This window comes from Limanda limanda, chromosome 4, assembly GCF_963576545.1.
Source record: "Limanda limanda chromosome 4, fLimLim1.1, whole genome shotgun sequence".
Taxonomy (NCBI): Eukaryota; Metazoa; Chordata; class Actinopteri; order Pleuronectiformes; family Pleuronectidae; genus Limanda; species Limanda limanda.
Window position 1 is genome coordinate 26,901,824 of NC_083639.1, and position 14,157 is coordinate 26,915,980.

A 14,157-nucleotide genomic window follows, 5' to 3' on the forward strand; every position below is an offset into this window, starting at 1 on the left:
ATGCAACAATCCAATACCATGGCTTAATAGTATATTCGATTTTAAAGTATATTAGTTTGACCCAGATAAAACTGCATTGTTCTTTTCCTGTTAATCACTTCTTTTACTGCTTCAAAACAGCAGGAAAGTGTTTTGGAAACATCTCTAATTATCACCACAGAGTCAAACTAACAGCTGATCTAGAGCTTTTCGATCTGAAAGCTCCGGAGCAGCTGCTGAACGGAGGCTGTGGGACGATTATCGTTGGTTTGTGACCCGACACGTTGGAGGATGAACCTCCAGGAGGAGCTCAGGGGCTGAAGTGAAGATCACGAGTCATTTCTGATCATCTCTCTCCCGTCGTCCAGAAAAATAAAAGCATAAAATGCACAAATCTACAATTTTCATTTAAAAATACTTGTCTCGCTTCTTTCTGGATAATATTACAAAACACCAGGAAGTGGGTGCGTTTGCTGGGGACTATTTTCTTTTGTGAGTGTTTCCAGCAGCAGGGTGGTGTGAGGGAACCTGATGGAACATGTCCAATGTAAAAGTGACGTGTTTTGGCACAAAGAAATAAAATCTTTCAGACTTTTACACTGAAACATGTCAATTTGATGAGTTTTCATGGGGTTTGTTGACAGGATATAAAATACAGAATATCACTAGACTGGATTTGGGAAACGGACACTGACACAATAGAGAAGAGGATGATTTTTCACAGGACACCGACTACTTCAAGCCCCGAAAACGGACATATAGCGTTTTTTAAAAATGATCTATACTCTTTCCTTAAAGTCTAACTGCTATGATGCAAACTTGAGTCGCACTTCTCCCTGTGGGCGACGTCGCCCTCTGCACTGCCCGAGAGAAAAAAGGATTCCATCTATCATCGCCATCTATTGCTTTAACAGATGCTTGTGTGTGTGTGTGTGGTTCTGAGTGCGTCATGGAGGTAACGCTGAAAGAGTCCGTTCACCTGTCCGGGTTTGGTTTGTGTAGAGAAAGAGGAGTGAGGAGTAGGCGGGGGGGGTGAAGGGGGTGAGAGGGTGGATTGGGGGCGGGGTTACGTGAGTGTGGGTCAACTTGAGTGGGCGGTCCCTGGGATTCAGCTGATTGGTTGTTTCTCTGCTCCACGGTGCAGCTCCACAGATAAATGTTCCCAGGATGTGTGTGTGTGTGTGTGTGTTTGTGTGTGTGTGTGTGTGTGTGTGTGTGTGTCTGCTGTTGATTGTCTATGTTTGTGAGGACCATGAGGGAACCTCGTCTGGTCCTAAATCCGGTGTTAGGACCTCAGTCGCCCTCATTACTTCCACCAAGAAGGTTTTATGTTTCAGATTTCCATGATTTCCCTGATCGTTGTCAGTGATTGATACAGAGTGTGTGTGTGTGTGTGTGTGTGTGTGTGTGTGTGTGTGTGTGTGTGTGTGTGTGTGTGTGTGTGAGCTTCTTCTGAAAAGGACTCATGCCAGTAATGTTTGGGCTTTAGTTGTTAACTTTATGCTATGTTATGTCAACGAGGGTCCTCACAAGTATAGATGCACAGCCGGTGTGTGTGAGGTGCAGAGGTGCTGTCCCACCTCCTGCCCGTTGCTATAGTTACTACTCTCCTGTAGAATGCCCATGTTTCCATGGTGACGTCCTGGAGAACCCTGTTCCATATTTACAGCCGAGACGTCTCAGCAGCATGACCTAAGCTAACTCATGAAGAGCAGTGTATGAGTGTGAGTGTGTGTTTGTGTGTGTGTGTGTGTGTGGGCGGAGCTACGGCAGGTTGCCGTCCCGCAGGCTCTCCAGGATCCGGACCAGGCTCTCCAGTCCGAACATGTAGCCCCGGTCCGGCCCGTCGTGCACCGCCGTGTCGCCGCGGAAACCCTTAAAGGTGGAGTGGGCGAAGTCGATCATACGAACGTCCACATGGGGGGGCTGCTTCGGGGGGGCGGGAGGAGGGGGCGAGGAAACTGAACTGGGAGCAGAGGACGAGGAGGAGGAGGAGGAGTCTGGACGGGGGTGAGGGGAGGGTGTCGGAGGGGAGAAGGAGTAGCAGTCTGACGTGGTGGGTGGGGCTTGTGGGGGGGGACGAGGGGCCGGGGAGGGCGGAGCAGTTGGTCCGGACCCTTGAGAGGACAGGGACCCCGGGTCTGGTTTCTGGCTCGTGTCCATTTGACGGGGGGTGTCGGGGGCCGGGGGGGCGTGGGGTCCGGGGCCGGGGTCTGTCGGGGGGGTCTTCTGCTGCTGCCAGGCTGGATGCTGCCCAGAGCTGAGGACCCCCGATTCCTGCAGAGAGAATCAAACACAGTGTTGATCAGAATGAATCTAATAAAACATCGTCGCTGTCCCACAGCCGGAGAAACAACGGTTATGTTTTTATTATACCTGCAATACCTGATGGAGCCTGTAGAGGGCAGCAGAAACACAACACTGACACAACATCCCCACCAAGGAGGAAACGATTTCACCTTCATCCTATTGTTTGTTTGTTTGTTAACATTGTAGTATATTTAACTGAGAGATCTTTTGAACATGGTTATAAAACATAGTGACGTTAATATCCTCAGGGCTTTGATTCTATTGCCCAGACTTTTAAATACTATTCCAGATGTGTTCTGTTAAGTTTCCTCCCTTCTCTAAACTATCTTTGATTATGGATTATGTAAATCTTAGGTACAACGCATGGCCAAATGTAATCAGAAACCCTGTTGTGTGATGTCATGCTATCTCTAGTTTTGGGGTCCCACCCCCCCTATAAGACTCCTTGTCTTGCAGAGGCAAGGCAGATTTTCACCATTTGGCTGTGTGATGTCTCCGAGTCTCTAGAGCTCGTCCTGACTCCTGACCGGTGAACTTCTTGTAATAAATAGGGTTGCAAAGGGGTGGACAGTTTCCGGTAAATTTCCGGAAACTTTCCGGAAACTTTCCATGGGAAGTTTAGCTCGGGAATTTTGAAAAAAAAAAAAAATACGCAAATTAAACGCTGAGCAATAAAAACATCATTCAAAACTCTATTTTAAAGATGTATGGAACGTTGAGTTTCAACCCTCCACTGTGCATTCTTCCATCACATGCACAGATAACTCCCAGCATCCTTCACTCTACAGCAGGGCTACTGAGGCCTGCTGTAGTGTGAAGGACTAGTCAGGTAAGTTTCAATGATATTACTGGGGAAAATATATTAGCATGCTGATTGCGGATTGTTCATCTGTTCATCTAGCCTATTTCCATTCATTTATCCATCAATTGTAAAATATGTTTACAGACGAGTCCAATTGTTTGGCTAACTATTTATATCTCTGGCATTGCATTAGTGTTTTTTTACAAACTTTTTTCTCATCTTATTCTACAGAACAATGCCACGTGCACTCTCTCATGTGTGGAGACATTTCACCCCATCCAATGTAGAAGGAAAGGCTGTGTACATTTGCAAATACTGTGCAAAGTTTCCTCAGGGCTCAAATCAGCCTATGACACAACAAAATGTTTATGTTTATGTCTGTATATGAAAAGGTAAATACAGTTAGTATAAATTACCCACAACATTTCCAGTTTATTCCCGTTAATTCCCATGGAAAGTTTCCCACTTTGAATATTCCCGGAATTTTGCAACCCTAGTAATAAACATTACTGCGGTCTCCTCTCTTCAAACACCGACTTCGACAAGACACTGCGGCTTGAAAGCCACGACAACATTTATATCATCGAATGTCTGATGAACAACTTATTACAATGCATTGATTTATTGACAGAAAAACACGTTTCCCACAGGGTCATCTTTGTATTATTCTATAATTTTGCTCTCAACATATTCCAGGAAAAGACAAAAATCCGTCTCTCAAGTTCAGTGGACGACGGCGTCCAGTCTTCACAGCTGCAGTTATATATCAACTCTTGTTTTGATGTTAGTCCAGGCAAAGTAGCGTTTTACGACAGACTAATTGTAAAATAATTTTTTTCAGCATAGATCATTTGTATGAGGTGTCCAGAACAACATACTAAAAGTCCTAAGAAATCCTAGTTGAGGAAATATGTTTAATTCTCATCAATGTGTGCCAATAAGGCCCGGCAACAATACACCCCAAAAAGACTATTTTTTTCCTTTACTCCAATCAAAATAAAACTTTACACAATGAAAGTAACCATGAAACGTAACATTTTTTGTATTACAAGTTTCTTTTGAAATGAATTTGACAAGCACATGAGCTCCACACTTATTGAATATGTCCTAATTTGAATAGGCAAACACCATTCATATGTATTACAAATACATACATAAATTCATTTTCAAAGAAACTTGTAATACAAAAAATGTTACGTTTCATGGCTACTTTCATTGTGTAAAGTTTCATTTTGATAGGAGTAAAGGAAAAAAATTGTCTTTTTGGGGTGTATTGTTGCCTTATTGGCACACATTGATGAGAATTAAACATATTTCCTCAACTTGGATTTCTTAGGACTTTTAGTATGTTGTTCTGGACACCTCATAGAAATAATCTATGCTGAAAAAAATTCTTTTACAATTACTTCTATTTTTGGCTCCAAAATGGGCTACTTTGCCTGGACTATGTTGATCCTCGGCGGTGACAGCGACTTCCTTCCTCATATTAAGCAACACGATGTTTCCTCACTGATAGTTTGACATTTCAGGCTCTCAGGGCACAACATAGATTTTCACAGTATTACTGGATTTTTGATGATGGAAATAGGAAAATAACATTTTATAATGTTTTGGTAAAAACTAGGAATTGGAAACTGGATCAATATATAACCAAGTGTTGTTGTGCTGAATCAAACTGCTGCAGAGGTCACCTTGTGGATCTGGCCTCTGGACAGTTTCTGCCCGGTCGCTAATCCTGCCTCAGTTTCAGTTTTTTTGTGGAATGTAAACAAACATTAATCTGGGCTTCATCTCTCACCTCCATGCTGTACATTCATGGTGGCACATGCAGACACAGCAGCTTCTCACACATTGCACTGAACCTGCATGAAATAAGGAACTGCTGAATTTTGGTTTTAATAGAAGATGAGGCTAAAAATCTACAAACTGCACAGCTGTTAGTGTGAGAAAATGATCCAGAACAAGTCATGTAACATAAGAGATGTTTACTGAAGAATAGTTCTTCTTAAATAGGGAGTTCAGTTTGACACATGGATATTACACCGTCAGACTCACCTTTCCCTCGTAGATGATGAGCAGTGAAGACGAGTAGAAGCGGTAGGAGGCCTGGCTCTCTAGCACCGCCTTCAGGCTGCGCAGCTTGTTCAGGATTGGCTCAAAGAGGTCCTGCCTCAGGCCCTTCCCGTTGTGCATGTACTGGTAGAGCGCCTGGCGGAAGCCTTCGATCGACAGGCCGCGGCCGTAGTACTTGTTCCTGCAGAGGTAGTGACCGGTGTTGAGCTGGTACACCTGCACACACAGATGGAGAATCTTTAAAACACATGACAATCAGATCCCACTTCTCAAACTGTGTCCATTGTGTGTGTACCTGCAACAAGAGTCATCTCTGTCTTTACTACCACAACGGAAATGGCGAATCACATGACCATCACATGACACTGGGAGTGCACATGCCGATGTAAACAGGAAGCAGTCGACACGGCAGCTGGTTGCTTAGTTGCAGAACATTTTAAAAACGAGAAACAGCACTTGAGAAAAAGTAAGAGCAGGAATTTCCTGTTTTGGACGAATGAAATGTTCCGTTCACCTCTGAGAGTGAAATCATGATCGATGGGACGGGATCAGGAAGCGAGCGTGGGCGTTGACATCATATTTTTTAAATGTCTCAGTTTCTGCCCGACAGTTTTCAAAATAAAATTGGGCTCTTCATTTTAGGGGCTTGGAAACCTCCAGAGGTGTGTGGACAGCAGGCGTGAATGATTTAAATACTAAACCCTTGGATGTAACCTAAGAGTTGCAGATGAGCCAGTACAACTATAAGAAGTATAACTAGAAACTAAAATCTGTGTGTTTTTCACTCTTTTCTTAGGTTAAATACTTCTGGATTTTTCTCATATAATGTGGTATCAAATGTTATTTTTGGTTTTCACTTGGAGTACTTTAATAAAGCCGGATCTCCATCCTGGTGGAGCAGAGCCAGGGCTCCATTGTTTACACCAGGGAGAAGCTGATGAGCCTCTGGCAGAGAGACATGACCGGAGAGAGAGACATGAAGCCCCCCCCCCCAAGGAGCTGAGGAGGAAATACCGGAGCTGCAGAGCTGGGAGGAGACGATGGCCAAGGAAGAGGACACAGTGGCCGTATCTTCCCTCTATTGTTATGGGGAACATTAGATCACTGGGCGAATAAAACGGACGAGTTAGCATCACTCACAAGGAGAGAGAGTGTTTTTCCTGAGTGTTCTGTTGTGTGCTTCACGGAGACACGGCTTCATGAAAACATACCGGACTCTATCGTGAGTTTAGACGTCCTTAGTCAGTTACAAGAGTAGCAGGCCCAGCGGCTCAATATAATGTTTGTGTATAACATATTTCAACTTAAATATCAAGTGGGGATTAATAAAGTCTTCTTCCGGTTTGTCCTGTGGAGAAGTTGTGGTTTTACCTGCATGCCGCACACTCGGACCCCCAGCGTGGCTGAAGTGCTCTGTTCACATTTCTTCATCTGCCGGGCGGCCTTCTCCTCGGAGGCATCGTCCCCGTGCTGCCTGGTGCCCATCTTCAGGTCCAGGATGCAGGGGTAAGAGAAATGATGAACCACGTTCTCCAACAATAGAAACTCTGGTTATGACACTTAAGTTAAGGAGCTAATTGCTCTTTGATGTCCGATACGTCCCTTTATATTTTTTTTACCCAATCTGGAGTTTTTTGGGGGGAATAGAGGAAAGATGCAAATATAACAGCTTACTGTGAAAGAAAAGCAAGTTTTGGGTTAAGTTGAATTGAACCGAATGTATTGAATAGTTTTAAACACTAAATATTGTTTGTTAAAACCAAAATGACAGCTGCCTTGTGGAATCTGTTTGACTCTAATCCCATCCTGAGCTGTGGACATTGTGTGTGTTGCTCATTCACTTTCCTCAGCTGTTTCCCCGGCAGCAGCAGCTGCTCCCTTTGAAGCTGAAGATGAAACCGCCACCTTTAACCCGATAACCTCAGTCTCCTCCAACCCTCACTTTCATTCCAACCTACTTCCTCACAGCCTCACTCTTATTCACAGAGGCTACAGTTTCCTCTTATTCTACCGGTGACTCTCAGATCGGTTGTTATGAAAGCTCTGGAAATCCAGTGGCTGGTGAGCATCAGCGTGAGATGTGAGCGGCTAATGGAGGATACTGAAGAGCTTGCGGTCCTTGGACTCAGACCTCATGCGGCTGAGCTGCTGCTTGTGACAGCGGAGGCTCCAGGGGTTATGGCTGATCTTCTCTGATGACAAACCACTGTTCCAGTCCAACATCTGGAAGGGAACGTCGGAGTGGATCTTGGGGTCGAGCCGGGGACTCTTCAGCTCGGCAAGACTGCAGGAGGAGGAGGAGGAGGAGAGGATCGTTAACACTGAAGAGTTCACACAAGGGGATTCTCACATCAAACTGTTGAATCTACAAAGGACATAAATTATTCACATCAGTTTGACCGAGTTTATCAAACAGACAGTTTACTGAATGTATAGATGTGAGCTTCTCAACTCAAGAAATATCCTTAAAATGTCAGAAAATTGTGGAAAAGTTAATAAATGTCCTTAGTTTACAGTGAAATAAAACAGGAAATCAGTTGCCTCCAAAGTTTGCTAACACACAATCTCTTTAATTTTGATGACCTTACTTTTCAGAGGTGTCGGTGTCATGTGACTCCCTCCGGTCAGACCGCTCATCCTTGTGTTCCGAAACAGAGGAGGAGGAGCGGTGGAGACTGCGGCGGGAGTGTTTCCTCCTCGGCTGCTCCCTCTCGGGGGGTTCACGCTCCTCGTGGTCACCGGCCCCCCCCTCCATGTTGCTCTCCACGTAGGGGTACGCCACCAGGTTGATGTAGCCGTCAGAGTCGCCTTCGAAACAAACCAGCACCATGCCTGCCGGGACGGAGGGGAACACAGACAGAAAATAACAGATAACATGTTTATTTAACTGTCCGTCCCACAACAGATTGTGAGACAACTTGCGTAATGTTTGTTCCTTCTGAAGTTCGGCAGAAATAAAGTTTAGAGGAAGTAACAAGTGGCTGCATATTGTCATATAATGCTCATACGTAGCTGGATTGTAGCATCTTGTATTGCCAGTCCCAGGTCTGGGCATTAATATGTTTAACAATAGCATAGATACAAGTGGACTCAGGTCACACGGTGAATCATCATAATGCAGTTTGATATCTGGAGACTGAATATAAAGATGGACGACGTGACTGCTCCCAAAAGTGAAGGAGAAGCTGCTGCCAGAGTTGCTTTTTTCCATCTTTATCAGTCTGCTGATCATTTTTGAATAAAGTGCAATTATCCTCAGATCTTACCAGTCCAAGTTTTTACAAACCCCTGGTCCCTTTCATATCAGATCAGCCTCTTTTAGATAAACATTAAACTCATGAAACTTTGGCTCATGCAGCTGCAGATCCCGACTTCCTGCTCGGAGAAGTTAAAGACTGCAACTCATCCGAATTCAGCTGCATGTGTTAGAACCAGGATAATAATCACATCGGTTGCGTCTCTTGAATCCTCCGCTGTGTAACAGTTATCTTTCAGAATTCAATTTAAGATCCACTTACTGGCTCGCCATGGTTCTACAGTATCTGATTTCTGTTTGTTTATAAACCCAGCAGATCTGTCGGGTCAAATTCTTCTCCTCCAAATCTTAACTCAGGAGTCAGATATCAAACAGAGTCAAAATGTTTCTGGCTGAAACAACCTTGACGGGTTCAGAAAGTCCTGGTCAGGCAGCTGTTTGTCTGTCTCTTGTTATTAAACCAGTGGGACAATGGTAGTAGGGCAAAGATCCAGGGTTAAATATAGACTCCTTATAGTCTCATGGTGTCAGGGCACTGGAACCAACAGCACCAGCAGGTTGGACTGGTGAGAAAACAGATCAGTGGGAACAAATCCACCAGGTCTCATGTAAAGAAGCTCACTGACTTTGCAAGGTGGGAAGTATTTGTAAGTCAATGATTCATTCAGACTGATTCATCATTAAGTCAATAATATGTCAGTAAATAGTAAGAATGCCGACCATAATTAGTGGAAACTAATATCAGCATGTACAGTGCAAAGCTCTGTGAAACAATAACCTGGAACAGAGCCATCACTAATCTGTTGCATGGGTCCTGTCTAGGGTTGCAAAGGGGTGGAAAGTTTCCGGTAAATTTCCGGAAACTTTCCGGAAACTTTCCATGGGAAGTTTAGCTGGGGAATTTTGGGAATTTTGAAAAATAATACGCAAATTAAACGCTGAGCAATAAAAACATCGTTCAAAACTCTATTTTAAAGATGTATGGAATGCAGCAAACACTGCACGTTGAGTTTCAACCCTCCACTGTGCATTCTTCCATCACATGCACAGATAACTCCCAGCATCCTTCACACTTCAGCACTATGTAGACCTGCTGTAGTGTGCAGGATTAGTCAGGTAAGTTTCGATGATATTACTGGGGAAAATATATTAGCATGCTGATTGAGGATTGTTCATCTGTTCATCTAGCCTATTTCCATTCATTTATCCATCAATTATAAAATATGTTTACAGACGATTCTGTTTTTAAAACTTTTTTCTCATCTTATTCTACAGAACAATGCCACGTGCATCATCTCATGTGTGGAGACATTTCACCTCATCCAATGTAGAAGGAAAGGCTGTGTACATTTACAAATACTGTGCAAAGACCTATGTTAAGAATGACACAACGATGCAGAAGCATATAGTCAAGTGCCCAAAGTTTCCTCAGGGCTCAAATCAGCCTATAACACAACAAAATGTTTATATTTATGTCTGTATATGACAAGGTAAATACAGTTAGTAAAAATTACCCACAACGTTTCCCGTATATTCCCGTTAATTCCCGTTAATTCCAATGGAAAGTTTCCAACTTTATATATTCCCGGAATTTTGCAACCCTACTTGTAAGTCAAGGAGTCATTCAGACTGATTCATCATTAAGTCAATAATATGTCAGTAAATAGTAAGAATGCCGACCATAATTTGTGGAAACTAATATCAGCATGTACAGTGCAAAGCTCTGTGAAGCTGCACTCAGGCACCGAGATGCTTTGAGTTAAATTCTAATGTCCACATGCTCATGATATGTTTAGTCAGTGTCAGGAAACAATAACCTGGAACAGAGCCATCACTAATGTGTTGCATGGGTCCTGTCCTCCATTTAAATCTTTCATTATCTGCGTCATTATCTCCTCTCTTACACAATTCGCCAAAACTTTAAATAGGTTGCATACATGGAGGAGTTGTGTGTGTGTTTGAGTGAGTGTGTACAGTGACTGTCAAAGTGTGTTTGGTCTGTTACTACAGCAAAGGAAAGTAGAAGCAGCTCCAGTATGTGCCTGGTGATGAAGAGCAGAGCAGCTCGACCACTCTAATGCCATTAAACATCCGTTCTTCCTTCCCTCTGTCCGTCTGGTTTTTAAGAGTAGTTAGAGATTTGTTTGACTAACCAGGCAGCCGGAGGAGGACTGAGGTTCCGTGAAAGCAACACAAGATCAGAATCGAAGGCCGAGCTAAAAATGTGAATCTACTATTACCTCACCAAATGTCTGAGTCAAATGTCATCAAAATGAAGAAGTTACATCTTTGCAAACCTCAACGAGAGGCAAGTGCATTGGAGCTGAAGTTGAATTATAACGTACACACAACTAGTTTAGTTACTATTTTCAACATTTCCGTCAAAATGATTTGTCCTGGCAGTGAGAGCGTGTACACGAGTCACTTCTATTCAAACAGTCACAGAACGCTGACCTGCTAGTTATGAGATTGACAGCAGAGGACGAGCCTCGGGGTCAGTTTCTACAATTTGAATCCACAATAACAGATTTCTGGCTACTTAGAGGCAGCAGAACCAATTTGTGATTCTGAGTTGTGTCCACCTGATGTTTGTGAGTCCAGTATTCAGTCTCTTTTTGCTCCTGCGTGGGAAACATCTGGTTCTTCAGAGTCCATTCACTCCACTTTGTAAACCACACAGAAGAGATTTGTTTCGTTTTTATCTTCTTTTATTATTTTAACACCAGTCAAAACACAAACAGGCCCATCTGATGATAGAGCTGAGGGGAAAAGTTCACCAACACATCCAGCTTCCTCGTCTCCACTGGTACTAAACAACAACAACAACAACAACAACAACATCACGGTTTGTACTGACCTTTATACTCAGGTGTGAACTCCTTCATCTCTGGAGGCAGAGACTCGTAGAATCGCTGCTCTCTGCTGATCAGAGGTTTACACACTGTGTGGTCATCGTAACGCATCATACTGGTGTGACCCCCCACCTACACACACACACACAAAAGTAAAAATGATGATGACGTCACCATGGGGCTCTCTCTTTATTACAACTTTTCTATAAACACACAGAACTCTCTCACCTGGTGTATGAAGGGCTCCAGTGGAACGCCTCCTGGTCGCAGTCGAAGTGAAGCCCCGCCCCCCTGTCCCGCCCCCTGTAGCTTGTTGTCCATGTTGTTGGTGTGAGGGAGGCACATGGCTCCTGGCAGACGCACTGCGCCTCCTCCTGCAGACAAGAGGAAGGAGTTAACAAGGAGGTGCAGAGTTCTGCTCCGGCCGCTGCTCCCACTGTGGCTGGGTTTCATTTCAAATGTTAGTGCTCCTGTCCTGGGATTTATCCAAAGAAAATGTCAAATGGTTTAAACCTGGGGTCCGCGGCCCCCTGGTGGTCCGTGACGGCATTGCAGGGGGCCCGCGAAATTCGCTTTGATATTTCAACACATTACCAGAGAACTCTTGAATAAGGTGTTGGTGATCATGAGGTTAAACTTGAGTAGGCCTCAATTGTTTGTGTGATGTTGTATGATTATCACTTGTGACATATTCTGCATTACTTTGTCATCTCCCCTCTTCAGTTGTAGCCCCAGTTTATGTTGATTGTCATGGATCACCGTTACTTTAACGTTCAACATGTCGGCTACATGTCTGTACATTTAAGTCATGAACGTTATATATTGATGTACATATGGTTCTGAGATGCAGGACAACTACAAACTGCATTTTTGATTTTGTTTTCAATTCTCAAGCACTGAAAATCAACTGTTTTGGTTGTTTTTTCCTAAGATTTTTATAGATTTGTTTGAGGTTTTTAAATAAAAACAACATGGAAAACCAAATGTTAAAACTTCTTTCTATCCACACTAGGGTTGCAAAGGGGTGGACAGTTTCCAGTAAATTTCCGGAAACTTTCCGGAAACTTTCCATGGGAAGTTTAGCTCGGGAATTTTGAAAAAAAATAAATACGCAAATTAAACGCTGAGCAATAAAAACATCATTCAAAACTCCATCACATGCACAGATAATTCCCAGCATCCTTCACTCTACAGCAGGGCTATTGAGGCCTGCTGTAGAGTGCAGGACTAGTCAGGTAAGTTTCAATGATATTACTGGAGAAAATATATTAGCATGCTGATTGAGGATTGTTCATCTGTTCATCTAGCCTATTTCTATTCATTTATCCATCAATTGTAAAATATGTTTACAGACGATTCCAATTGTTTGGCTAACTATTTATATCTCTGGCATTGCATTAGTGTTTTTTTACAAACTTTTTTCTCATCTTATTCTACAGAACAATGCCACGTGCACTATCTCATGTGTGGAGACATTTCACCCCATCCAATGTAGAAGGAAAGGCTGTGTACATTTGCAAATACTGTGCAAAGACCTATGTTAAGAATGACACAACGATGCAGAAGCATATAGTCAAGTGCCCAAAGTTTCCTCAGGGATCAAATCAGCCTATGACACAACAAAATGTTTATATTCATGTCTGTATATGACAAGGTAAATACAGTTAGTATAAATTACCCACAACATTTCCAGTTTATTCCCGTATATTCCCGTATATTCCCATGGAAAGTTTCCAACTTTGAATATTCCCGGAATTTTGCAACCCTAATCCACACACACACACACACACACACACACACACACACACACACACACACACACACACACACACACACACACACACACACACACACACACACACACACACACACACACACACACACACACACACACACACACACACACACACACACACACAGGCACAGGCACAGGCACAGGCACGCGGGCCGAGGATTACTTTCTAGTCAGAATGGTGGTCCCTGGGACAAAACCAGTTGAAAACCACTGGTTTAAACAACCAGTCAAAGGGAATAATGTTCCTCTCAAGTGTTGTGGCAGCTACATCTTCACAACTCTTTTCTGTTTTGGTGCTGACAAGGGAAACACTGAATTGATTGTCACATTACCGGAGTCATACATCCGGAGGGTTCCGGTCTTACCCTGGGCATGGGCTCTGTTGTGTAGTGACGGGGACGGGGGGGCACAGGGCACCACGGGCTGCTGGGAGCGCACGCCGGCCCCGGGGGGAGGCGGCGCCAGACCGAAAAACCACCTCGCAAAACCTCCAATCAGAGTGCTCCAATCCACCGCCGGCAGCACGGAGACCCAATCCCGGCAGGGGGTGTGTGGGTGGGCCGGGGCCGGGGGGGGGGCAGAGATGGGGAGCGGGCAGCAGCAGCAGCGTGTCAATTAGGCAAGGTCACCACTTCCTGCAGAGAGAGGAAGAACAAATTGTTAAATGTGGCCACAGTGAAAGTGCTGTGAAGCCAAAACTATGAACGTTGCCTTACACAACAAACACACAAACACACACAGACACACACACTTTCTCCTTGGACCTTCAATGTCCTGCTGATGATGTGAAACTCCATTTTTATTTTAAAACACCACCAGCACCCGGAGTACAAATTTTTTTTCCATGATTGATTTTTCAATGAGCATTCAGAAACACATTTACACAAATACAGGATGAGATCAAAGCTCGTCTGTTGCTGACACACATCAAAATTAAAAAATACAAAGATTAGCATTTTTTAAAAATGACACTGGTGACGAAAAAAATAGAGGACGACATCAGATTTTTTTTCCAAATTAACACATCAAACTGCCTGAGATGTAAAAAAGCTCATGAATTTATTTTAGTGAACATGTTTATTTTTATAGG

At 43.7% G+C, this 14,157-nt stretch overlaps 1 protein-coding gene across 1 annotated transcript; it reads right to left on the reverse strand.

Annotated features, from left to right (window-relative positions):
- Window positions 1-1,474: 1,474 nt before the first annotated feature.
- ip6k1 (inositol hexakisphosphate kinase 1) lies at window positions 1,475-13,628 on the reverse strand. Its single transcript, XM_061070160.1, has 8 exons — window positions 13,433-13,628; window positions 11,501-11,646; window positions 11,278-11,404; window positions 7,753-7,996; window positions 7,267-7,448; window positions 6,536-6,711; window positions 5,147-5,380; window positions 1,475-2,256 (listed from the first exon to the last, which is right to left on the reverse strand). The coding sequence occupies exons 2-8, from the start codon at window positions 11,615-11,617 to the stop codon at window positions 1,744-1,746; spliced, it is 1,593 nt and encodes a 530-aa protein (XP_060926143.1). The 5' UTR covers window positions 11,618-11,646; window positions 13,433-13,628; the 3' UTR covers window positions 1,475-1,743.
- Window positions 13,629-14,157: the final 529 nt, after the last annotated feature.